Below are 24,186 nucleotides of genomic sequence, written 5' to 3'. Positions count from 1 at the left end.
CTTAGTTGCTCTGTGGCATGTGGGATCTTCCCGGACCGGGGCTTGAACCCATGTCCCTGGCATTGGCAGGCAGATTCTTAACCACTGTACCACCAGGGAAGTCCACTATGCATTTTCTGTTAACTAATTCCAGACTTTTCGTTAAGTGCTACTTTCAGTTGGTCTAACTGGTAATAGTACGTGTTGGAATTAATCGTTTGGTTTTCTGGAAGGAGCTCATAATAGAGGACTCCCTTCCAATCCCACCGTATACACAATATCATCTTCTTTGGATGGAGACTGGCCTTTGGTGTGATTAGTGGTGGTTCATTTCACTTGCCCCACGATCTCTTCTGTTCCACACTATTGTACAATACCCACTTTTCATCACCTGTCACAATTTGTCGTAAAAACAGAATATCTTTGTTACATTTCAGTAGAGAATTGCATGCAGAAATATGGAAATACAGTCAAGAAGGTTTTTTTTGCTTAACTTATGTGGAACCCAAACATCAAAGTGATTAACATAACCAAGCTAGTGCCAATGATTTTCAGCGCTTGATTTGGGTATTTTGAGTATGTTGGCTATCTCCCTTGTGGTATAACGCTGATTGTTCTCAGTGAATGTCTCGATTTGATCGCTATCAATTTCAACTGGTCTACCCGACCAAGCAGCACGGTCCAGTGAGAAATCTCCAGCATGAAACTTCGCAAACAACTTTTGACATGTTCAATCGGTCACAGCACCTTCTCCATACACTACACAAATCTTTTTTGGTATTTCAGTTGTGTTTTTACCTTTTTTGAAATAATAAAGCATAATATGCCAAAAATGTTGCTTTTTTTTATCTTCAATATTAAAATGGCTACACAAAAATTCACCAATTTTGATGTTTCTTTTTGTTTCTGTTTTTTTTTGCGGTACACGGGGCTCTCACTGACGCGGCCTCTCCCGTCGCGGAGCACAGGCTCTGGACGCGCAGGCCCAGCAGCCATGGCTCACGGGCCCAGCCGCTCCGCGGCATGTGGGATCTTCCCGGACCGGGGCACGAACCCGCGTCCCCTTCATTGGCAGGAAGACTCCCAGCCACTGCGTCACCAGGGAATCCCAATGTTGTTTTTTTTTTAAGTGCACGCTGATATGACAGCTATCACTGTGCAATCTAACAAAATTGTTTCAAATGAAGTTAAGGACAACTAAGTGCTACTAGAGCCATCTTACAGAAAAAACCAAAGGAACTCTTTGGCCAACCCAATATTTAGCATATAGTAAATCTGAAGTAATGTACGCCAAATTGTTTATATGTTCTGGTAAAGGTATTGGGGTAAATTTTATGTTTTATATTTCTGTACTATTTGAATTTTTACAAAGAAAATGTATTTCTTTTACAATTATAAAAACGCAGTGAATATTTTTAAAAACCTTTTAACTGTTTCTTTAACCACAGTATCTGACAACCCTTGACTTATTCATTTCTTTCTTTCTCCCTTCCTTCCTTCCTTTCTTTCTTTTTTTTGCCACGCCTCATGGCATGCGGAATCTTAGTTCCCTGACCAGGGATGTAATCCCTGCCCCCTGCCGTCTTAACCACTGGACCACGAGGGAAGTCCCAACTTATTCATTTCTATACACTACTAACTTAGCCCAAGGCCCAGCTCAAAGTTGATACTGAATAAATGTGCACGAGCAAAAGGACTCAATAAGTTGCAATATGAGAAAGGACTCTTTTTATCAGGATGATAATTTTCAAGGTACATCCCAAAAGTACAGTCTTCATTAATAAGGTTTCAAATCACGTTGACACTGGTGGGCATGTGATGGCGTTCTTCAGTGTAATTCATGTCCAGCCTGGTCAAGCACCACAAGTGCACATTTTTGGGTCACCAACGCCCATGGCACCCGGCTTCAAACTTGGGGCCCTCAAGCTGCAAAAGGAAAATCAAAAAGGAGTAGGTGTTGCTAAGAGATGTCTCTAAAATGGAGCCAGAGGCCATTGAGGAAGTGACTTATGCATGTCTCAGCCCAGATAGAATCTGACCTTTTGACCACTTATCTATCGTCTAACAAAGGTATCCAGAACATCTGCAGGATGTTCCAGAAATTCAAGATACTTATCAGGCCCTTACCCTAAATAACTAGTGACAGTCTATCCCTTAAGGACAAATATTTCCTTTATGCATCAAAGTCAATCATAATTCCTGCAAGACAACTTTAACAACCTTGTGGTTTTTGCCTTTATAAGCCTCTGACTCTTTCTCTTTCCCACTCTTCCTATTTTGCTGTCACCTATCCCCAGTTGCACCTCCCAAGATCCCAAATAAAGCTCTTTGCGGCCTCCATGCTGATTACTGTTTGACAAAGCCTCTAGGTTCAGTTACCGCAGTCACCCATTCGAGCCTACGGGTGCCTCACGCATGCGCCCTACTCTGCAGGGCCCCGGAGCTTGAAGCCTGTCTCTCTCGCTGTCCCGGCTCCCTTAACCCTCAGTGAGATTTACCTTCCCTGCACTCCCAATTCCACAGCGCCAGGAGGCGGAAGTGAGTGGGCGGGGTCACCCGCGCGCTCCGCCCAGGAAGTGGGAGGGACCTCGCGGGCTCTACATTTGTCGCCCGCCGCCTCCCAGTCGGATTGCGGCCGAGGCCGGTCCTGGCTTTGTAACTGGCTCAAGATGGCGGCGCAGCCACCCAGCGGGATCCGCCTCAGCGCGGTGAGCAGCCGCGAGGGGTGGAGCGGGCCGTGTCCCAGGAGGGCGGGCAGGCGGGCGAGCGAGGGGGGGCCGGCAGTGGGCGGTGGCGACTCGTCGGCCCGGCGCGGCGGCTGGGGCCGCGGCGGGGCCGGGGGAGGCGGCGGCGGCCATCTCGCTACCGACGGCGGAGCTGCTCGGCGGCGGGCAGGGCAGGGCAGGGCCGGGCGGCGCGCGCCGGGCTGCGTTTCTGTTTTGCCTCCGCGGCTTCGGGGCGGGTCGGGGCCGCGGCCCCTCCTCCTGGCTCCCTCTTGGCTGCTCCGCAGCTGTCGTCCGAGGGCGAGGCCTCGGCGGCCAGTCGGCCCGCCCCTCGGGCCGCGGGGCCTCTGACCCATCCCGGCCTGCGGGCCCGCGGAGTGTCCCGGAGGGGGAGGGAGAGGTGGTCTGCTGCCAGAAATGCCCAGCGGCCTTGACCTCCTGGCGGTGGGACGGGGTGCTGCGAGCTGGGACTAGTCTTCCTGATTCATTTAAATTCCTGCCGCTTCCCTCCAGTTAAGCCCTCGGGCCCAAATTGCTACTAGGTCACCACCGAGCTCTCCCGTTTCCCCTCTAGTCTCCGGGTCGTGTCTGTTCCGGAGCGTCTCGGGTTCTTGGGGATCCTTGAGCATGTTTTTTGTATCTGTGAGTCTTTTTCGGAGGGAGCGGTCACACAATATGAATTAAAATTTCACAGCCTAAGGTGTGGGCGTGGCCTCCCTACTTGATTCTCCTTAAAAAGTTGGCGTTGTTATACAAAAATGTACCTCTTCTCTGAAGGGTGTTGGTGCTGGCCAAAGAATTGCTGCAGCAGTCTCATTATTCGAATGGTAATACCATTGCGTTAAAAATGGTATTTTGCCCATTGACTTGCATTCATTTAGCCAGATTCCTGCCAACACCTGGTATCATTAGACTTTAACGTTTTTCCTGATGAGTGTGAAATGGTATTTTTTACGTTTACTTGACTGTGAAGTTGAAAGTTTGTCACATTTCACCCTTTTTGGTTTGGGATTTAAACAAGAAAAAAAAAACAACTTCATATCCTTTGCCCATTTTTCTATTTTCTTTTTCTTTGAGGGGTATTTTTATTGATTTGTGAGTGTTCTTTACATATTAGGAATAAAGGCTCTTTGGTTACCTAACTGGTTTATTGAATGAGATAGTATTTAGTAGATGGAAGACAGAGAGGAACTTTACTCTTTCTTACCACTGGCTTTAAACATTATTTGCTAATTCACCTGGGTGAATCTGGACAGATTCTGATGCTTTCCAATTAGCCTCAGGTACAGTTAAGTCAGACTTTAACTACTTTTAAAGCTCTTATTCATTTTAAAGCCCTGCTCTTTCCCCTCATATTGGGCCAAATTCTGGCCCAGAAAACTGTGGTGAGAAAAAAGGAGTGAACTGGGTTTTTTTTTTTTTTTTTTTCTTGCTATTTCTGCACTTTGATTCTTTTCCCCATTCCCCAGCTCCTCCCAAGTTGCTATCTCTCTCTCTTCAAGATTGAGAGGACAGGGAGCAAAGATAAGGGTCAAACAGTCTTGAGAGACTGGCATTGTTGTTAGCTGGCTCTCTGGGTGTAGCAGCTGTCCATGTGCTAAATCTTTCTTTTGTGAGTAATAATGGGCCATTTGGAACCTCATTGACAGAAATCTCCCATCTGCAGCTTCTGGAGTGTATTTACACTGGTCTTTTGCTTTAGGATAGGAGTTGGCAAACCGCAGTTTATGGGCCAAATCCAGCCTGCCACCTGTTTTTGTATGGCACACGATCCTTAAATGGTTGGGGGGAAAAAGATAAAAGAATAATATTTCGTAACATGAAAATTATGTGAAATAGACATTTCATTTTCCATAAATGAAGTTTTGTTGGAATAAAGGCTTGCTTATTCCTTTGGTATAGCTCTCAAATGCTAATACCATTTTGTGACTGAGAGCATTGGTTCTGGAGCTCACATGCCTGGGTTCAAATCCTGACTGATAACTGTATATGTGACCTGAAGAGTGGGAATAATAATCTTACCCGCTGGAAAGTTAGTTTAAATGAGCCAGTGCCTGTAAAAGTCTTACAAAAGTCCTGTTCACGCCATAAATACTCAGTAAATATTTGCGGCCTTTTTTTTTTTTTTTTTTTTTTTTACTGTTAGCAGTGAAGCCTATCCATTTTTTCCAAAAACAGGTGTAGCTTCTTGAGAACAGAGTACATGGGAAGAAAATTTATGTCTTTTCTTGGAAATATGTTTTTGCTACCCTTGCTCTTTACATATAATTTGGCTGGGTTTGTAATTCTAGATTAGAAATTATTTCTTTTTAGAATTTTAAAGGCATGCTTTATTGTTTAATAGAGTCCTATGCATTGTACTGGTACTTAGGCTGGAAACTCAAGTCCATAATATATGGAAAGGGACAGTTTTCCCTTTATTTTTCTGTTTTCTTTTGTCTCCTGTTTTCCTTCCCATTGCTTTTTCTTTCTGGGAGATTTCCTCCGTTTCATCTCCTGCCTTTCTCTTACCATATATTTAATTATTATAAACATTGTCTTATTCTCTGAATATCTTTTAAAAATCTTTCTCAACAAAATATTTGTTTTTATCTCTGGGTATATTAATCATAGTATTTTTGAAGTTTTCTTTTGCTCACTGCATTGCCTCTAGTTTCTTTACATTCTTTTTACTGTATGTTTTTTATTCTAATTTTACACATTCTCAAATGTCTGGAGATGGTCAGCCTTCTACTTATATCTCCAAGTGAGACACTAAAAAAATGGATGTTCATACCCGAGTAGAGCTAGTCCTTTGGTGGGCTTCAGTGTTGGGTGATCAGGTAGAAGGAGCCAGCAGTGTTGTTGGAGCACTCTCTGTCAGTATCTGTTGACCGTAAAGAACGGAAGTGTTAGACCATAAAGTAAGTATGTTTAAAATAACTTTTAAAACTTGTAAAATAATTTTTTTTCAAGTGAGGGATAAAAAAAGCTATCCAGAATGGCCTGGCACAATTGTAAAAGAACCAGATAGAAATTTTAGAAATCATTCTGTTTTCCAGAAAGGAATTCTACATCTAGTCTCCTGCATGGTTTATATAATCCTGGCTGCTAGCTCTTCTGAAGCAGGGAAAAGGAGATAGGAGTATCCCATTGTTCAGTTTGCAGATTTGGTTTTCATTTGTTTACTATTATGGTAAAATACACATAACATAAAATTTACCATCTTAACTATTTTTAAGTGTGCAACTCAGTACGTTAAGTACATTCACATTGTTGTACAACCAATCTCCAGAACTCTTCACCTTGCAAAACTAAAACTCTGTACCCATTAAAAAATAACCCTCCGCTCCCCCTTCCACCAGCTCCTGGCCGTTTTACCTTCTGTGAATTTGACTACTCTAGGTACATTATATAAGTGGAATCATACATTATTTGTCTTTTTGTGATTGGCTTGTTCTTCTTAGCATAATGTCCTCAAGGTTCATGCATGTTGTAGCATGTATCAAATTTTCTTTCCTTTTTAAAGCTGAATAATATTCCACTCTATGAATATACTACATTTTGTTCATTCATCGATGGACATTTGTGTTGCTTCCACTTTTGGTTATTATGAATAATGCTACTGTGAACATGGGTGTGCAGATGTCTCTTGAAGACCCTGCTTTCACTACTGTATACAAAATAGATAAATTTTATACAAAATAAAAAACAGTAAGGACCTACTGTATAGCACAGGGAACTATATTCAATATCTTGTAATAACCTATACTGGAAAAGAGTCTGGAAAAAGTATGTGTGTATACATACATATATATATGTATGTATGTATACACACACATGCACACACATATCTTTGTGTGTGTGTATATGTATGTATGTATGTATAATGGAATCACTTGGGTGTACACCTGAAACTATCACAGCATTGTAAATCAACTATACTTCAATTAAGGAGGAAAAAAAAGGACCCTGCTTTCAGTCCTTTTCAGTATATACCCAGAATTAGAATTGCTGGATCCTATGGCAAATGTCTATTTAATTTTTTGAGCCCCCTCTGTATTTTCTACAGTGGCTGCACCATTTTATATTCCCTCGAAGGGTGCGCATGAGTTCCAGTTCCTCCATGGCCTCCCCAACACTTACTTTCTGCTTTTGTTGTTGTATTTTTTGTTTTGATTTTTAACAATACCCAACCCTTTGAGTGTGAGGCGGTATCTCGTTGTAGTTTTGATTTTCATTTCCCTAATGATTAGAGATGTTGAGCATCTTTGGAGAAATATCTGAGTCCTTTGCCCATTGTTTAATCTGTTTGTAGTCTTCTTGTTGTTGAGTTGTAGGAGTTCTTTGTAAATTCTGCATATTAACCCTTCATCAGATACTTGATTTGCAGATTTTTCCCCCCATCCTGTGGGTTGCCTTTTCACTCTGTAGATTGTGTCCTTGGATGCAGTGGTCCATGGCCTGCTAGGAGCCAGGCCACACAGCAGGAGGTGAGAGGCTGGCAAGCGAGTAAAGCTTCACCTGCTTCATCTGTGGCTCCCCATCGCTTGCATTACTGCCTGAACCATTTCTCCATCCCCACCCCCCCGCTTCCCAGTCTGTGGAAAAATTGTCTTCCAGGAAACCAGTCCCTGGTGCCAAAAAGGTTGGGGACTGCTGCTTTGATGTACAGAAGTTTTAAATTTTGGTGATTTCAGAAGTCATTGCTGAGTCCAATGTCGTAAAAGGTTTCCCCTATGTTTTCTTCTAAGAGTTTTATGGTTTCAGCTCTTTGATCCATTTTGAGTTAATTTTTGTTTATGGTATAGGGTAAGGCCACAACTTCATTCTTTTTATGGATATCCAGTTTTCCCAGCACTATTTGTTGAAAAAACTGTCCTTTCCTCATTAAGTGGTCTTTATACCCTTGTGGAAAATCATTTGACCATATATGAGAGGGTTTATTTCTGGTCTATTTGCTGACCTGCTTTTAACCCACCTGCTTTTGATTGTCTGTGAGCCTGCCGCTGTCAGTTTCTCCAGAGAACAGACCTCCAACCTTACGTGGTTTGCTGAGGGTAGTTGAAGGGCTGCTCAGGGTAAAAGAAGGATCTGGGGAATCTTTCTTCTTTTAAAGACTTTCACCCTATCTTGTTTTCATACAGCTTCTAGTATCTTTTACTTCAAAGGTACAAAGTCTAATTTCTAAGACTTTCTGGGGTTGCCAAGGTTCCTGACCTGCTTCTGGTTGGTTTTCTCATCTCCTGCAGGCTTCGGATTTAGCTTTTTCCAGGCTATTAAATCAGTTGTCACTAGTCTGTGCTTTCCAGTTGCCAAACTACTGACTATTTTGTCTGCTATTAGTAATCACTTCTTTGATTCTTTTTGTTCTTCTGGGTTTCTGCCCCTTTTTTTCCTTCATTATAGAGCGGCTTCGGGAGGCAGCAGAGGTAAACACTGTCCATGTGTTCAGGCTTCCATCTTATATTTAAATGATTTTTTAAATTTGTGACTACTTGTTGACTCTAAAAGTTCTACTGATTCTTTTTTTTAATATATATTATTTATTTATTTATTTTTGGCTGCGTTGGGTCTTTGTTGCTGCGTGCGGGCTTTCTCTAGTTGCAGTGAGCAGGGACTACTCTTCATTGTGGTGCGCGGGTTTCTCATTGCGGCGGCTTCTCTTGTTGTGGAGCATGGGCTCTAGGTACGTGGGCTTCGATAGTTGTGGCATGCGGGCTCAGTAGTTGTGGCTCGCGGGCTCTAGAGCGCAGGCTCAGTAGTTGTGGCGCACGGGCTTAGTTGCTCCGCGGCATGTGGGATCTTCCTGGACCAGGGCTTGAACCTGTGTCCCCTGCATTGGCAGGCGGATTCTTAACCACTGCCCCACCAGGAAAGTCCCTCTATTGATTCTTTAAAATATCTGTGTGGTCTTCGTTGTATCTCATTTTTGTGTGTTTTTTGGAGGGGAGGATTACTTTTTTTTTTTTTTTTGCGGTACGCGGGCCTCTCACTGTTGTGGCCTCTCCCGTTGTGGAGCACAGGCTCCGGACGCGCAGGCCCGGCGGCCATGGCTCATGGGCCCAGCCGCTCCGCGGCATGTGGGATCTTCCTGGGCCGAGGCACAAACCCGTGTCCCCTGCATCGACAGGCGGACTCTGAACCACTGCGCCACCAGGGAAGCCCGAGGATTACTTTTTAAATGTCTAGTTATTTCAAGAGATTCCTGTTTTATAGGCTGATATTTCTTTTACCTAGTGTTGGGGGGTGATGTCTAATACTACTGTATCTTGTCTGCTAATATTTTCTCCTGGTGGATTGTTTCCTTAAATGTTATTTTAGATTGTGTACTCAAGTATTCCCCAAATAATGTCTCTGGGAGAATCCTATGCAGTCTGGTTGAGGCTGTGTCTCCACAGTGGTTCTGCAGGTTATATAAATTGAAATGCTTAACCCAAGTGAAGGCATGCCTCTTTACAGAATTTCATGTTACACTTTTTTTGTTTGTTTTTAACCTAGAGTCCAGAGCAAAACAGAAAGCTTCCCATTGGGCATATTCCCCCCACCCCCTTTTTTACTGAGGAGGTAAGAGGGGGCAGTTACTTCAAGTGCGTGCTTCTCTTCTGCCATGTCTCCTATCCCTGAGTCACCATTAAAATTGAAACCTTTGTATTCCAGTTAAGCACCCCACTCTAATCCACATTTTCAAATTTTATTTTAGTTTTTAATTCCTTCTTTACTTGAGGCCCTTGAGGATTTTCTTTATATATGAGCTCATTTGTGCCTTTAAGGGTATACTTACCTTTTTAAAAAAACATACGCTTATAATGCTTATTACGTCCCAGATGTTCTTCTAAGCATTTATAAATATTAAGTTTTTTAATTCTCTTAATGTCTTGGTAACCTGATATTATTACCATCCCCATTTTCACAGATGATAAAACTTGAGGCACAGAGGGTTAAGTTGCTTACCCAGGATCACACATCTAGTTAAAGATACTCCACAGTCCATGTCGTGTGTGTGTGTGTGTGTGTGTGTGTGTGTGTTTGTGTGTGTGTGTGTGTTGGCTGTTGAAGGGTGTTTTTCTTTCCAGCTGATGACATGTTCGAGAGATGAGAATTAAGAGTAGTTGAAAATAATGCTTTTGTTTAACTACCCAAAAAGCCACTGTTTAGCATTCATCTTTTCTTACTGATGCCTTCTTTGCTTTGTTCCCCTGGGACTCTTACTCAAGAACAATGTGTGCCATGTCAGTTTGGAGTTGGTATATAGGATGAAGTTATTAAATGTAAGTTGACAGTCTGCCCACAGTCTGCCGTACATCTAAAATCAAAGTATTACAACATGGACCAAAATACCCAATTTCTAACTCCAGACTTCACACCTAACAAATTCATAAAATTGAGAGCAAAGACAGAAACTATTCTAAGGGTTTCTGGTGCTGATTTAATCGTTTTCTGCTTTGGTAGCCAGAGGCTTTACACCCCAAAGCCATGCCCCACAGTAAGATCTAGAATGGGTGAGGAGTACACTGTGTATTCTTTCATAAATGGAGGACTGGTGATTGTGCAGGGGGAGGGCCTGGGACACGACTCAGGTATACTAATTTGACAAAAGGTTTCTTGTAGAAGATGAAGGCCTGGAAATTGCTTTTCTTTATAAAAACCCTTGTTTTAGAAAGTTGGGGAATTCCTTATACACCATTATTACGTGGATGTATGCTATAGAAAGTATGCCATAGAGGGTCTGAATTACATATGCTCCAGTTCGAAGACCACTCTTCTACAGAATACTATTTTTCACATGTGTACTTTAACCTGATAGTAAACAAATGCTTAGGGATTGTCTAAAATCGAGGGTGGACAGAGGAAAAGTAGACCTCTTTCTGACACCTTGTGGCAGCAGCTGAACACTGTAAATGCAGCTGGTTGGATTTATGATCTAATCATATTTCTAGGGCTCTTCACATGAAACACTTAAAGTGCCTCTTTTTTCCCCCTTAAATATGAGATAATCTGTTGAAAATGAACACAAAAAAGTCCTCATTTCATGGAAATACTCTGCATATTGAAATTTCCAAGCCTCAGCCTTTTTAAGCCATTTGTACATTTTTAGGCAGTTGATATCTGCACTACTCAGGAATTTAGAGAGTTCCCTATAGCATGAGGTTGATTAACATACTCTTCCATACTGTATTACCATGAATCAGACATAAAATCTCTGGAGGTCAAGAAGGTTTGTTGCATTTGAACTGTTATTTGACATTGTTTGAAGGCTTTATAGATGTATACTGTTCCAGAGCTGCAAGTTCAACTGTTGATATAATGAACTTGGAGAGACCATGAGAAAAGCCTGTTGATTAATAAACAAAGCTAAGTTTCTTAAGCTTAATGCACTAAAGAAGAAAACACCCCTTTGACAAAGTCTTAGTTTTATCTCATGGTAATTTTGAGGTAGGTCTTGTAGGGTGGATAGCTTTGGGATTGGGCACTTTATGATATGGCTCTGGATTGGTGGACACAGGAGGCAAGGGTTTTGCAGCACAGCTTGATGAGAAACTGTTTAGTTGATTTACAGCCTTATCTTCCAGGAGTCTCATTTTCCGGGTTATGTCTTCCAAGTATATCCTGACACAAGCAGCTAAGTCATTCTTGCTTGGTCTCTCTTAATACTGGGACAGAAAATTATTTTGGCGTCTGTTCTCAAAAGTAAGACCTTAATTAATTTACGTGAATCATTGGTTTATTTCAGCTTTGCCCGAAGTTTTTACATACAAATTCTACTAGTCACACTTGGCCATTTAGTGCGGTTGCTGAATTAATAGGTAAGTAAATTCGTGTTTCGTATATAATCTGTTGCTTGCAATTGAAGTTCTAAGAAGCTTTTTATTGAGAAATAGTATGCAGATGTGCTTTTAAAAAAAACCAAAGTGTATCTCAGCGATAACATTGGTAAAGGTTACCTAGCATAACAACTATTCAAACTGATGTCAGGTTAATCAGTGCTCAGCCTTCCCTACTCAGAGTATTTCCCTATATTACTATCAAAGTATTTTAATTTGCAAAGTTCCTAAAGCATTTATGTTGAAAATATTTTTAGTCCATTATAAAAGAAATACGTCTATTGCCAAAAAGTGAGAATTATGTTTTTTTTTTAATAGTCTGAAAATATTTATAACAGTGGATTAATTTTTCTGGTGTTAGTAACTAGGAGGATTACATTATGTTAGATTTGTGATAATAAATTCTTGGTCTTTTCAGTAGATAGAATGATCAAGGTATAAGATTATATTTAAAAGTGTTTTAATGAACATGAGGAAAGAGGCAAGGTTGTGTTCAGATTTGCATTATGGGTCATGATTTTTTTCTTGGTAAAATTAGTGCACATGAATTCTTGGGAATTCTTTAGATTCATTATCAAGAAAGGGTCCTATGTTGGATGTGCAAGGAAAAGAAAAGAAAGAAAATTTGAGAACCCTTCTTTTCTTTGGTGAAGTTAGATTTTCCAGAGTCTCTCAGCTAACATGTGCTGTTCAGATGTAGACTCTGAAGTGCAAATGAGATAACGTTGCAGCTATTCACCGTCATTCTTTTTCATGGCAACGGGAGGAGCTACTTAGCCTGGGGTTGTTCATCATAGTGCTTCACTAGCTTTGGGTTTGGGCAACTGAAAGTCATGGTGCTCTTTGTGGTGTATCGGATTTTTAAGTTTTTTTATGAAGCTAAGGTGGTTGATATAAAAGATTATTTGATTTTAATTGAAGACTTACAGAAGGATAGTTTGAGAACCATTATTTATATTATAATGAAGACTTGAAAATATACCTCAAAAGTATTTTTAGTCAGGGATATTCTGATAGATCTTAGATCGTTCACAAGTTGATTTTATTACTGCTACTGTTGAAAACTTTTTCGTTTTTCTTTGATATATTCCTCATACTTACCTATTCTGAGAGAAACAAGTATGCTAGGCAAGGGTGTTAAACGGTGAGGTGTACAGAGATTAGAAAAATGTATCAGCCACCAGAAACTTCTGTCAGATTGAAAAGGGCTACAATTTGAAGAACTGGGTAGAAGTGAACCTTCACCTGTGTGTATAGGTTAGCATACTGCTTTCTCATTTATTCAGTAACTATTGTGGACCTTCCATGTAAACTTGCAGTGCTGTTGACACTCAGCTCTCAGTTTCCCTTATGATAGCTAAGCTAGTTCTTTGGGCAGAAGACGACTTTCCTGTCTTGATCATCTCTTCAGTGCAGCGATTCTTCTGGCTTTACACATTTTCAATGTAGTGGGTACCAGTCTCTGCTCTCTATGTAACAAATGGAGGGCTTTAGATAGAGTTAATTCTGTAATAGTCAATGAACAATATATAGCATGGTACAGTTTAGTTTCATGTTGTCAAATCTTAGGAGTTCTAAAACATTTCAGCTTTTAAATTTTCCTTAAAATATATTATTCTGTTGCTTGTCAAAGTGTTGTTCTGAACTAATTGCTCTTCTTCAAAATGCAGAATCAAAATTTCGCCAAACTTTCGTTTCTCAGATAATGCTTACGATCCTGATGTGAATGCTAAACAGATATGGATTGACAAAACAGTGATAAATGACCATATATGCCTGACATTCACTGATAATGGGAATGGTATGACTTCAGACAAATTACATAAAATGCTGAGGTATGTAAAGTGTCACACTCGTTAAAATCATTGCTTTTACCTAGTTCAGGTGTTTCATGTGTCATACTTAGACCCTGTAGTTTTTGTTTTTTAAACATGAAATGCTATACCCACAGTGTGCTCTATTCTCCTAAGTCTTCTGTCATTTTCTACTACTGTTAGATTATTATTATTATTATTTATTTATTTATTTTTTGCGGTACGCGGGCCTCTCACTGTTGTGGCCTCTCCCGTTGCAGAGCACAGGCTCTGGATGCGCAGGCTCAGCGGCCATGGCTCACGGGCCCAGCCGCTCCGCAGCATGTGGAATCTTCCCGGACCGGGGCATGAACCCATGTCCCCTGCATCGGCAGGCGGACTCGCAACCACTGCGCCACCAGGGAAGCCCTACTGTTAGATTATTAAGCAGTCCCTGCCATTCTCATCATCCGCTCCCCATTTCTGACTTATCTAAAATTCCACCATTCCTTTAGAGTTGTAGCACATTGACATCAGTTGTTTGTGCTTTAGTGGAAATAGTTTTAGCTACTATTTCCTATAAAACTTACCACTTTGGGGAATGGGGACTGGTAATTTTAAAGTGACACAGAGGATGAGGAAGTAGCATAGTTGTAAGGGCTTGGGCTCTAGGGTCACAGAATAGGATGTCAGGATGAAGCCAACTGTGCCTGAAATAGAAGCTAAGATACATAGTACAGGTATGAGGTAGAGGGAGGATTTGCCTCAGGGGCCTTTCTACTGTCTCTCAAATACTCCTTACACTGATAAAAAAGTCAGGTTCACCCGATCGATAATCATTAATCATAGTACGGCAGGCTTGCTGAGAAGAAGAGAATCCTTCACACTTAGAGGAAGAGATTTCATGGGGTGAAATCTCAAGGTCCCTGGAGCCTAAATTATAATTCAGCCATTTAGCTGGGATGTGCCAGGCAATGAGCTCCTGTTTTAGTATGTGTAATCTTTACATCCCTATAATGTGGATTTGGTTTCCTTCTTTTCAGAGATAGGGAAACACATCAATATAGGTTAAAAGTAATTTGCCCAAGATTGTACAGCAAGGAAGGATGAGGCTAACATTCAAACTTAGGCACTTTACTTGGTATTACAGTTTTTGAATTAACATAAATGAAGATTATACATACTTATTAAATTTTTTTTTCTTTTTAGCTTTGGCTTCAGTGACAAAGTCACCATGAATGGTCACGTCCCAGTTGGATTGTATGGGAATGGCTTCAAGTCAGGTTCTATGCGTTTGGGTAAAGATGCAATGGTTTTTACCAAAAATGGAGAAAGCATGAGCGTGGGCTTCTTGTCTCAGACCTACTTGGAAGTCATAAAAGCAGAACATGTTGTTGTCCCAATAGTGGCATTCAACAAAGAGCATATCCTTTTGATTTTGAAATTGAAACTATGAAGAAATAATCTGAACCATTCCATCCTTCTGCCCTCCTCCAGATTCTTGTTTTTTAATCATACCTTCCATTCTAGCTCTTGTTCCTATCCACTGCCTCTACTCTACATCTGGGCTAAATGTTTGTCCCTTTGTTTTCTCTGTTGGAATTGTGCCATGGAAATCCTTAGCATAAGGTGATTGCATTTTATGTTAAGCTTCTTTATTTCAGTCTTTTTGTGGTCTGATAAGCTTATGATCTGGCTTGATATTTTCACCAAAAAATGAAAAAGCAAGATATCCTTAGGAAAATGTCTTCTGTATAAACATTCAAATATTGGAAATAATTAAAGTAGGAATAATAATAAACTTCTTCATACTTCATCCTTCTTGGTGTTCATTTGAAATCACACTATTATTTTAAAACTTAGAAAATAATTTAGGAAATGGTTTTTCAGTTAGTTTGAGTTGGTTTCCATATCGTAATTGTGAAAAATACGCCATTGGTCTAAGTCTTTAACTTAGGATATACGACAGATAATTAATTTAACAGAATCGAAAGCGAGTCTTGCTGCAATTCTGGAACATTCTCTGTTTTCTACGGAACAGAAATTACTGGCAGAGCTTGATGCTGTCATCGGTAAGAAGGGGACGAGGATCATCATTTGGAATCTCAGAAGGTAAACGGTAGACCTCAGCTAGTTGTTAACCATTTGGGAAGTAAAGCACATGTGTGGGAATAATTTCATTACATTCATGCTTTGTCACACAAGAGTGCGAATATATTGGAAGGTCCTCATTTTATGGCATAGTTAATGATTTACCTTTTCCAAGGGTATTTTATTGAGGCTACTTTGGCTTCAATTTGAGATAATTTCATACTACTAAAAATAAATTTCCTAGCCCTGCCATTCTGTCTCCATAGCACTCTATTTTCGCTCTTGGTTATACCATCCCTCTCCTCAAAAAAAAAAGAGAAATGAAACGAAAAGATAAAGCCCAGCCAACAAGTCCCAACTTGAGTAAGTTAGAGAAATCTTTGTCTGTTTGGTTAATTACATAAAGCTAAGCACAATTCAGCATCTGTTGAGAAAAATAATACAAATGAGACTTCTGTGTTGCTAAATCTTTGTGAGGATAAAATCCTTTGCAAATAAAGTTTTAGGGTAAATGTGTGATATTGAGAGATCTAAGATCTGTTGAACCATAGGAATAAAGCACACATAGTGTGCTTTTCTGACCACCTGTATTCCGTTTTTCTTTTCTTTTCTTTTTCTTACTTTCTTCCCTGCCCCTCCCATCCCCCCCACCATTTTTTCTTTAACTTTTAATTTTGAGATAATTGTAGATTCATATGTAGTTGTAAGAAATCTCATGTACTCTTTTTTATTTTTTCTTTTTTCTTTTTTTTTTTCATGTACTCTTTACCCAGTTTCCCCCAATGATAACACTACAGTACAATAGTACTGTTGATACTGACATTGATACAGTCAAGGTACAGGACAATTTCATCAACTCAAGGATCCCTTTTATATCCACACCCACTTCTTCCTTAATCCCTGGCAACCTCTAACATGTTCTCCATTTCTGTAACTTTGTCATTTCAAGAATATTCTGTAACTGGAATCATACCGTGTGAAACCTTTTGGGATTAGCTTTTTTCATTCAGCATAATTTTCTGAAGATTCATCCAGGTTCTTGTGTGTCCGTTTGCTTCCTCTTACTTGCTGAGTGGTAATTGCATTATATGGATGGACCACAGTGTGTTTACCAATCTGGTTGTTTACAAGTTTCATTTATTACAAATAGAGCTATAAAACAGGGATTCCCAACCTTTTTGTCATCAGGGTCCGGTTTCATGGAAGACAGATTTTCCACAGGGTTGGGGGGGTGGGGTTCAGGCAGTAATGCAGTGATGGGGAGCAGCAGGTGAAGCTTTACACCTCCTGCTGTGCGGCCGGGTTCCTAACAGGCCCAGGGGTTGGAGACCCCTGCTATAAAATGTGTGCATAGAGATTTTTGTGGGAATATGGTCATCATTTTGTGGGCTAAATGCCCAGGAGTGTAATTGCTGGATCATATGGTAGTTGCATGTTTATTTTTTTAAGAAACTATCAGAATGTGGCTCTATCATTTGACATTCCCAATGGCAATGTGTGGATGAATACAGTTCTTTTCTGTACCTTCTAGGTTTCTTTTCTCCCTCTCTCCCTCCCTCCAACTCCTCTGACCTTAACTGCCACCACATGTTCGTGTTTTGTTTTGCTAACTAAAAGTTTTTTGCTTGCTTATCTTGTGGTGAAGTTAAAATTTAGCTCTTACAAAAAATTATTTTTGCAGCTACAAAAGTGCAACAGAGTTTGATTTTGATAAGGATAAATATGACATTAGAATTCCAGAAGATTTAGATGAGACAGCAGGGAAGAAAGGGTACAAGAAGCAAGAAAGGATGGACCAAATTGCCCCTGAGAGTGACTATTCTCTGAGGGTATGTATTTAGCTCTCTTTGTGGGAGTGAGAAAATCATCAAATAATGGAAATTGTTAACCACTTGTATTATAAATGCTGCCAGAAATCTCTAAGTATCTCAGACATGAACCAACTTATTAAATTTGTCTTGTGTGCACTGCTTGTTTTATTTGCTTAGAAAAGTTTTTTAATTGCGAAGTCATGGATAGCCTATACATAATGCACGTTAGTATAATTTTGTGATAAATATCTTTGAGATTTGACCTTAGAGATGAGAATGTTTTTAAGATTGAAGGAATTAATATCTCAACATAACAGTGTTGATATAATAAGAATATTAAGTTTCGGGCTTCCCTGGTGGTGCAGTGGTTAAAAATCCGCCCGCCAATGCAGGGAACACGGGTTCGAGCCCTGGTCCGGGAAGATCCCACATGCCGTGGAGCAACTAAGCCCATGCACCACAACTACTGAGCCTACGCTCTAGAGCCCACGAGCCACAATTACTGAGCCCGCACGCCTAGAGCCCATGCTCCGCAACAAGAGAAGCCACCACGACAAAGAGTAGCCCCCGCTTGCTGCAACCGAAGAAAGCCCACGCAGCAACAAAGACCCAACGCAGCCAAAATAAATTAATTAATTAAAACAAAGAATATTAAGTTTCTTAGTCACTATGATAAGACATATAATACTATTCCCTTTTTTTTCCTTCTTTTTGTTTTTCTTGGCTGCACTGTGGCATGTGGGATCTTACTTCCCCGACCAGGGAGAGTGGTCCTAACCACTGGACCACCAGGGAATTCCCCTTTTCCCTTTTTTTGTACTAAAATTATTTCATAACCCCAAGCTAAGGATTCATTTGACGTTTACAAGTATACTATATAGTTTTTTCTGAGATTCTAGCAATTACAATGGCAGCTATTACTATTCCTTGATATACCCCAGTGTGTTAGTGAAGTATGTCCTAGTTGTTAAGAAAATCTTAACTCAAGAATATACAGAGGTCGCCAGAGCAGATGGTATAATGTTAGTGTACCATGAGAAAAATGTTTTAAAATATCATTAATGAATTTTATAAATGGGCAAAACACCACTAATTTTGAAATCAGGAGTCAGGAAAAAAAAATAAGAGAAATGTTCAAATTTTAGTTTTGTGTTGAACTTTTCATATATCCTCCTTGAGTTGTTCAGTTCATTTCCCTCAGAGATTTCTGATAGCTTGGAGACAGGCACAGGAAATCATATTTTAACATGTTTTAGGATGCAAAGTTTGGTCACAATTCTAAGGTATCTAAACTTCCATGTATTAAGAATTGAAAACACGTTTAGGGAATTCCCTGGCGGTCCAGTGCTTAGGACTAGGCACTTCCACTTTCATGGCCCGTGTTCAGTCCCTGGTCAGGGAACTAAGATCCCGCAAGCCTCAATGCGGCCAAAAAAAAAAGAAAGAAAAAAAAAAGACTTGAAAACACATTTAGATGACTGCTGATTTTTACAGCTCCATAGGAAGAAGTGCTGTTTGTCTACTCTGCTGAAATGTTGGTGCATTATTTATGATTTTTTTTCCTTTTCAAGCTTATAATAGTCCCTTTTGTTTATATTAGATTTTGCTTATTTTTGCCCAAATAAAATTTATTGATGCTTTAAAAATCATAATAGCAATATATAGTTTTGACAGGAGAGTCAGAAAATAGTCCTTTTTGTACACATAAACATATTTTTAAAATTAAAATGAGACCATACTATACATGCTGTTTCTTAACTTTTTTTCACTTAACATATCAACATCTATGTAGGTCAGTAGATTGTTTTCTGTAAGTCATTTTTACTGGCTACAGTATATTGAGCTTGTTTTTAATAAAAAGTATTCAGATATTAACTAATACACCTTTATAGTCTATAGTATTTTATTGAAGAGTTAATATGTCTTTTATCAAAGTAAGGCGGTAGCTTCCTTTTTAAATACATGCATAAGTAATGTTGAACAAATCCATAGATAATTATGTGGGAAGGACAGATAATTGTGTGTCTTTGCAGGCTTACTGCAGTATATTATATCTAAAGCCACGAATGCAGATCATCTTGCGTGGACAGAAAGTGAAGACACAGCTAGTTTCGAAGAGTCTTGCCTACATTGAACGTGATATTTATCGACCCAAATTTTTAGTATCCTTTATTTTGCTTGTTATGATGCTGCATATAGATATGTATCAGTCAAATGTATTTCCCTTCCCCCTTTCTCCTTTTATCCTGATAGAGTCAATCCTCTCCAACTTTTGCCCTTTTCTGCACCTTTGGACTCAATAATGGGGGCTTCCCTGGTGGCACAGTGGTTGAGAGTCCGCCTACTGATGCAGGGGACGCGGCTTCGTGCCCTGGTCCGGGAAGATCCCACATGCCGTGGAGCGGCTGGGCCCGTGAGCCATGGCCGCTGAGTCTGCGCATCTGGAGCCTGTGCTCCGCAACGGGAGAGGCCACAACAGTGAGAGGCCCGTGTACTGCAAAAAAAAAAAAAAGAAAAAAAAGAAATAGGAAGGGTGGTTTAAAGGGAATGAGGTGGTGTGTTCAGAATTTTCCTTAACATTTAAGACTAATAAAACTGTGAGAATTACTTTTGGATTCAACTGCAGAAATAAAGATCATTATGGGATAATGATGTATCACAGAAATAGACTCATCAAAGCTTATGAAAAAGTTGGATGTCAGTTAAGGGTAAGTTTATATCTGAAAATGTCTGTATCTTTTATAAAAGTTAGGATAACAGGGCATCCCTGGTGGCGCAGTGGTTGAGAGTCTGCCTGTCGATGCAGGGGACACAGGTTTGTGCCCCGGTCCGGGAGGATCCCACATGCCGCGGAGCGGCTGGGCCCGTGAGACGTGGCCGCTGAGCCTGCGCGTCCAGAGCCTGTGCTCTGCAACGGGAGAGGCCACAACAGTGAGAGGCCCGCGTACCGCAAAAAAAAAGTTAGGATAACGTTATCGGGTCAAATGTGTAACAATGTGCTTTTTGCCTAATGACTTTTAAATGTCAATGTTTTTAATAACATTGGTATGGCACTTGACCTTAGAACGCTTTTATATTAATTTGAGGACAGAACATTTTATCTCTTTTACAGATGAGGGAATTGGGGCTGATAAGTAACCCGCCTTAGACCTCAGGCACAGGTGCAGATATTTTCTCTACTCTTGGAAAAGGATCCTTGACTCTTTTCATACTAGAATAAAATTGATTGGTTTTAATTAGTTGTTGATTCAATAGCCTAAAAAATAGTATCTGATAGGTGATTTACTTTTCTGGAGTTAGTTCCTGAATATATCAGAGTTTTCCTCCAAAGCCACTTCCATTGTTGTAGAATTCAATTTAGGGTGGTGAACATTGCCCACTATGTCGATCTGTTTATCCTTTACCTGTTTTCACAGAAAATTTTTTTGTTGTGTGTGGGTGGGTGTTAAGAATTTGTGATAAATTCTGAAATTCAGCTTTGTTAAAGGTTTTAAGTCCAGGCATATTTTGTTTTCCAATTCTATGATGTTCATTTTCTATTCATTTTATTTCATTCTAAATTCTTTGCAACAACATGGATGGACCTGGAGCATAGTATGCTTAATGAAATATAATATGTCAGGAAAAGACAAGTACTGTATGTTACTGCTTATATGTGGAATCAAAAAAATAAAACGAGTGAATGTAACAAAACAGAAACAGACTCACAGACACGGAGAACAAACTAGTGGTTTCCAGTGGGGGCAGGGTGGCGGGGGGAGATAGGCGTAGGGGATTAAGAGGTACAAACTACTATGTATAAAATAAATAAGCCACAAGGATATATTGTACAGCACAGGGAATATAGCCAATATCTTATAATTTTAAATGGAGTATATAAAAATATTGAATCACTGTGTCATACACCTGAAACTAATATAGTATTGTAAATCAACTATATTTCAAATTTTAAAAAAGTAAATGAGGGCTTCCCTGGTGGCGCAGTGGTTGAGAGTCCGCCTGCCCATGCAGGGGACACAGGTTCGCGCCCTGGTCCGGGAGGGTCCCACATGCCGCAGAGCGGCTGGACCTTGCGTCCGGAGCCTGTGCTCCGCCACAGGAGAGGCCGCAGCGGTGAGAGGCCCGCGTACCGCAAAAAAAAAAAAAAAAAAAAAAAGGAAATGAACTTTGTTGGGCTCTTCTTTATAACCACTGATTTCAATTAGAAATATAAATCCAGAAATATGACAACCATGATACAAGGTGTCAGTAACTTTTATTTAAAATGCTAATTTTTATTTATAATCGGAATAGAAATTTTTTTTTTTTTTGCGGTACGTGGGCCTCTCACCGTTGTGGCCTCTCCCGTTGCGGAGCACAGGCTCTGGATGCACAGGCTCAGTGGCCATGGCTCACGGGCCCACCTGCTCCGCGGCATGTGGGATCTTCCCGGACCGGTGCACGAACCCGTGTCCCCTGCATCGGCAGGCGGACTCTCAACCACTGCGCCACCAGGGAAGCCGTGGAATAGTAATTTTTGCCAGAAATACTCTATAATTCTGAAGTTCTGAATTTCACTGGTAATTGGAAATGTAGTTTTGGTAATAGGCCTTATTTCTCAAGTGTTTTGACTTAAGGTACATAATCCATTTTTCCAACCCAGTTAAATTTGCATTATATATAATTTCTGGTTAAGTTTAACCTTGTAAAAAATATGCTTTTACAGCCAACTTTTTTTTTTTTAAATAAATGTATTTTATTTTTGGTTGCATTGGGTCTTCATTGATGCTCACGAGCTTCCCCTTGTGGTGGCTTCTCTTGTTGCAGAACACGGGCTCTAGGCGCACAGGCTCAGTAGTTGTGGCACACGGGCTTAGTTGCTCCACAGCATGTCGGATCTTCCCGGACCAGGGATCGAACCCATGTCCCCTGCATTGGCAGGTGGATTCCTAACCACTGTGCCACTAGAGAAGCCCTACAGCCAACTTTTAATGTTTTTCTTTACCAGAAGATGGACTGGTCGTAGTATTTGGATTCAGTAAACATTTATTAAATACTTGGTATGATTTTCCACGCTAGATGCTCATCATAAAAAGATGAAAAGGTACAGCACATGCCCCCAGAGCTCTTTCTGATGAGGGGAATGTGGTATATCCTTGGAGCAGCAGAAAGGGCTTCTTGTAGAAAGTGGTGATTGAGATGAGACTGAGTTGATTTACTGTTTGGGGAAATCTGGCAAGAGCTTTCTAGACAGAGAAAGGAATGTCTGCAAAGGAAAAAAAAGAGGCTTCTGAGAGGATGGCATCATTAAGGGAGTTGTTATGCCTGGACCAGGTGGTAAGTGGGGAATGGGAGAGAGGAAGATGAGGCCAGAAAGGAAGTGAAAAAGAACTAAGATTGAAGGGTTCTGTCGTTTACAAGTTGTATGAAATGAGGAACCACTGATAGTTTTTAGTGGAGTAGCATTATGATTAGGGTTTCATGGTTTTGTCTATAGTTGCATCTATGAAAATTCTCAGAAGTCAGTATTCCATTTTTTCTCTTTATACTTAGACTCAGCTATAGTCGTGAACAAAATACATGTGTTAATCACATAATCAGAAAATGACTCAGATACTTTGAGTTCAGTGTTTTAGCTAGCAGGTTTAAAAAATAACCTAGGTCAGTTGAATTAAAGTTCTTACTTCATCACAATAAACAACTGAATGTGTAACTTTGGATAAATGTCTTTAATTTTTATCTAACGAACTTACGGAATATTATGTGCCAAAGCCTTTGCTAGGCACTATGGATACAGGAAGAAGTTACTTGTGGTTTTTAGTAGCTAAGAAATTGCATCCCAGTAGAGGGGATCTTTTTTCCCTAGTATAAAATCGGGAATGATAATACTTGTTGACATGAATACTTGATAACAGTGGAAGTGGTTTTGGAGGAAAGCTGTTGTTACATATTTAGGAGTTAGCTCCCAGAAAGGTAAATTACCTACCAGACACTGTTTTTCAATCTAAATGTCATGAGCATCAGATAAAATATAGGAAAATGTTTCATGCAGATCTTAAATCTTGGTGAAGGGATAATTGTTTGAAGCATCATGTTTCATGTTTAAAATGCCAGTTTTATTTTTCAGGCAAACAACATGGGTGTTGGAGTAGTGGGGATTATAGACTGTTATTTCCTAAAGCCGACTCATAATAAACAAGATTTCGATTATACTAACGAATACAGGTATGTTACCTATTTAAATGACTGACTTCTTACTATTTATTTTGGAAATACTTTCATAACTTTTTCTAAGCTGGATTTCTTTCTGTTTTGTGGGAAGCTTGCATAGAAAACACATGTAATCATTTTCTCATCCCTGGGGATTGTTTTCTACTCCGTCACAAATAGAAATATATTCTCCTCTGTCTTTACTGATGAAGAATTTTTGAGATTTGTACTAAATAGAGGAAGTTCCTGCTTTCTTGGTAACATTTTTTTGTGTAATATAAAATCCAGAAACTTTGATCTTGGATGGGAACTTTAAGATAACTTAGTCCTATGTACTTGAGACAGAAATGCTCATATCTTTTAAGAGTGATCAGAAGCCATAAAATAAATATGACCATCAATTTTACTTGTAAATTTAGGAAGCACAAACAGTTGTCCTAATGAGCGTGTATTATGAAGAAGAATGCAAACTTCATATAAAAACAAAGTGGAAGGAGGGAAATGTTAAAGAGCAAAATCAGCAAATTAGGAAACACACAATAGAGAAAATCAATAAATATTCAGAGTATAGTCCTGAGACAGAAGCTACCCCTGTTATTTGAACAGGGAAAATATAGGGAGTTGTTAACCAGAATAGTAGAAGGTGATCACTCAGAGAGGTGAAAGAGGACAGTAGATGTCCAGAACTAGCTGATAGAAAAGAGCAGCTGTTACCTCTAGGTTGAAAAAGAGTAGACAATAAAGGAACTAAGAGAGGATCCCGGGTCCCTGATGTCAGAGATTCAGATCTCTTTGT

At 40.0% G+C, this 24,186-nt stretch overlaps 1 protein-coding gene across 3 annotated transcripts in view; it reads left to right on the top strand.

Annotated features, from left to right (window-relative positions):
• Positions 1–2,476: 2,476 nt before the first annotated feature.
• Positions 2,477–24,186, top strand: part of MORC3 (MORC family CW-type zinc finger 3) — a 41,820-nt gene continuing 20,110 nt past the window's right edge. The window contains exons 1-9 of one of the 3 annotated variants that reach the window (XM_029214442.1): positions 2,477–2,517; positions 11,416–11,488; positions 13,209–13,341; positions 14,509–14,723; positions 15,264–15,411; positions 17,072–17,219; positions 19,235–19,363; positions 19,787–19,909; positions 23,308–23,405. In XM_029214442.1, the coding sequence (XP_029070275.1) occupies positions 13,310–13,341; positions 14,509–14,723; positions 15,264–15,411; positions 17,072–17,219; positions 19,235–19,363; positions 19,787–19,909; positions 23,308–23,405 (893 nt within the window). In that variant the 5' untranslated portion in view covers positions 2,477–2,517; positions 11,416–11,488; positions 13,209–13,309. Of the gene's footprint in view, positions 2,518–2,596; positions 2,688–11,415; positions 11,489–13,176; positions 13,342–14,508; positions 14,724–15,263; positions 15,412–17,071; positions 17,220–19,234; positions 19,364–19,786; positions 19,910–23,307; positions 23,406–24,186 lie in introns of those variants that run through there. The other 2 variants (XM_029214440.1, XM_029214443.1) reach the window with 2 other exon arrangements.

This window comes from Monodon monoceros, unplaced genomic scaffold, assembly GCF_005190385.1.
Source record: "Monodon monoceros isolate NGI ecotype Baffin Bay Population unplaced genomic scaffold, NGI_Narwhal_1 Super_Scaffold_11, whole genome shotgun sequence".
NCBI lineage: Eukaryota > Metazoa > Chordata > Mammalia > Artiodactyla > Monodontidae > Monodon > Monodon monoceros.
Note: the sequence above shows the minus strand (reverse complement) of the source record. Positions and strands in the feature narration are given on the sequence as shown.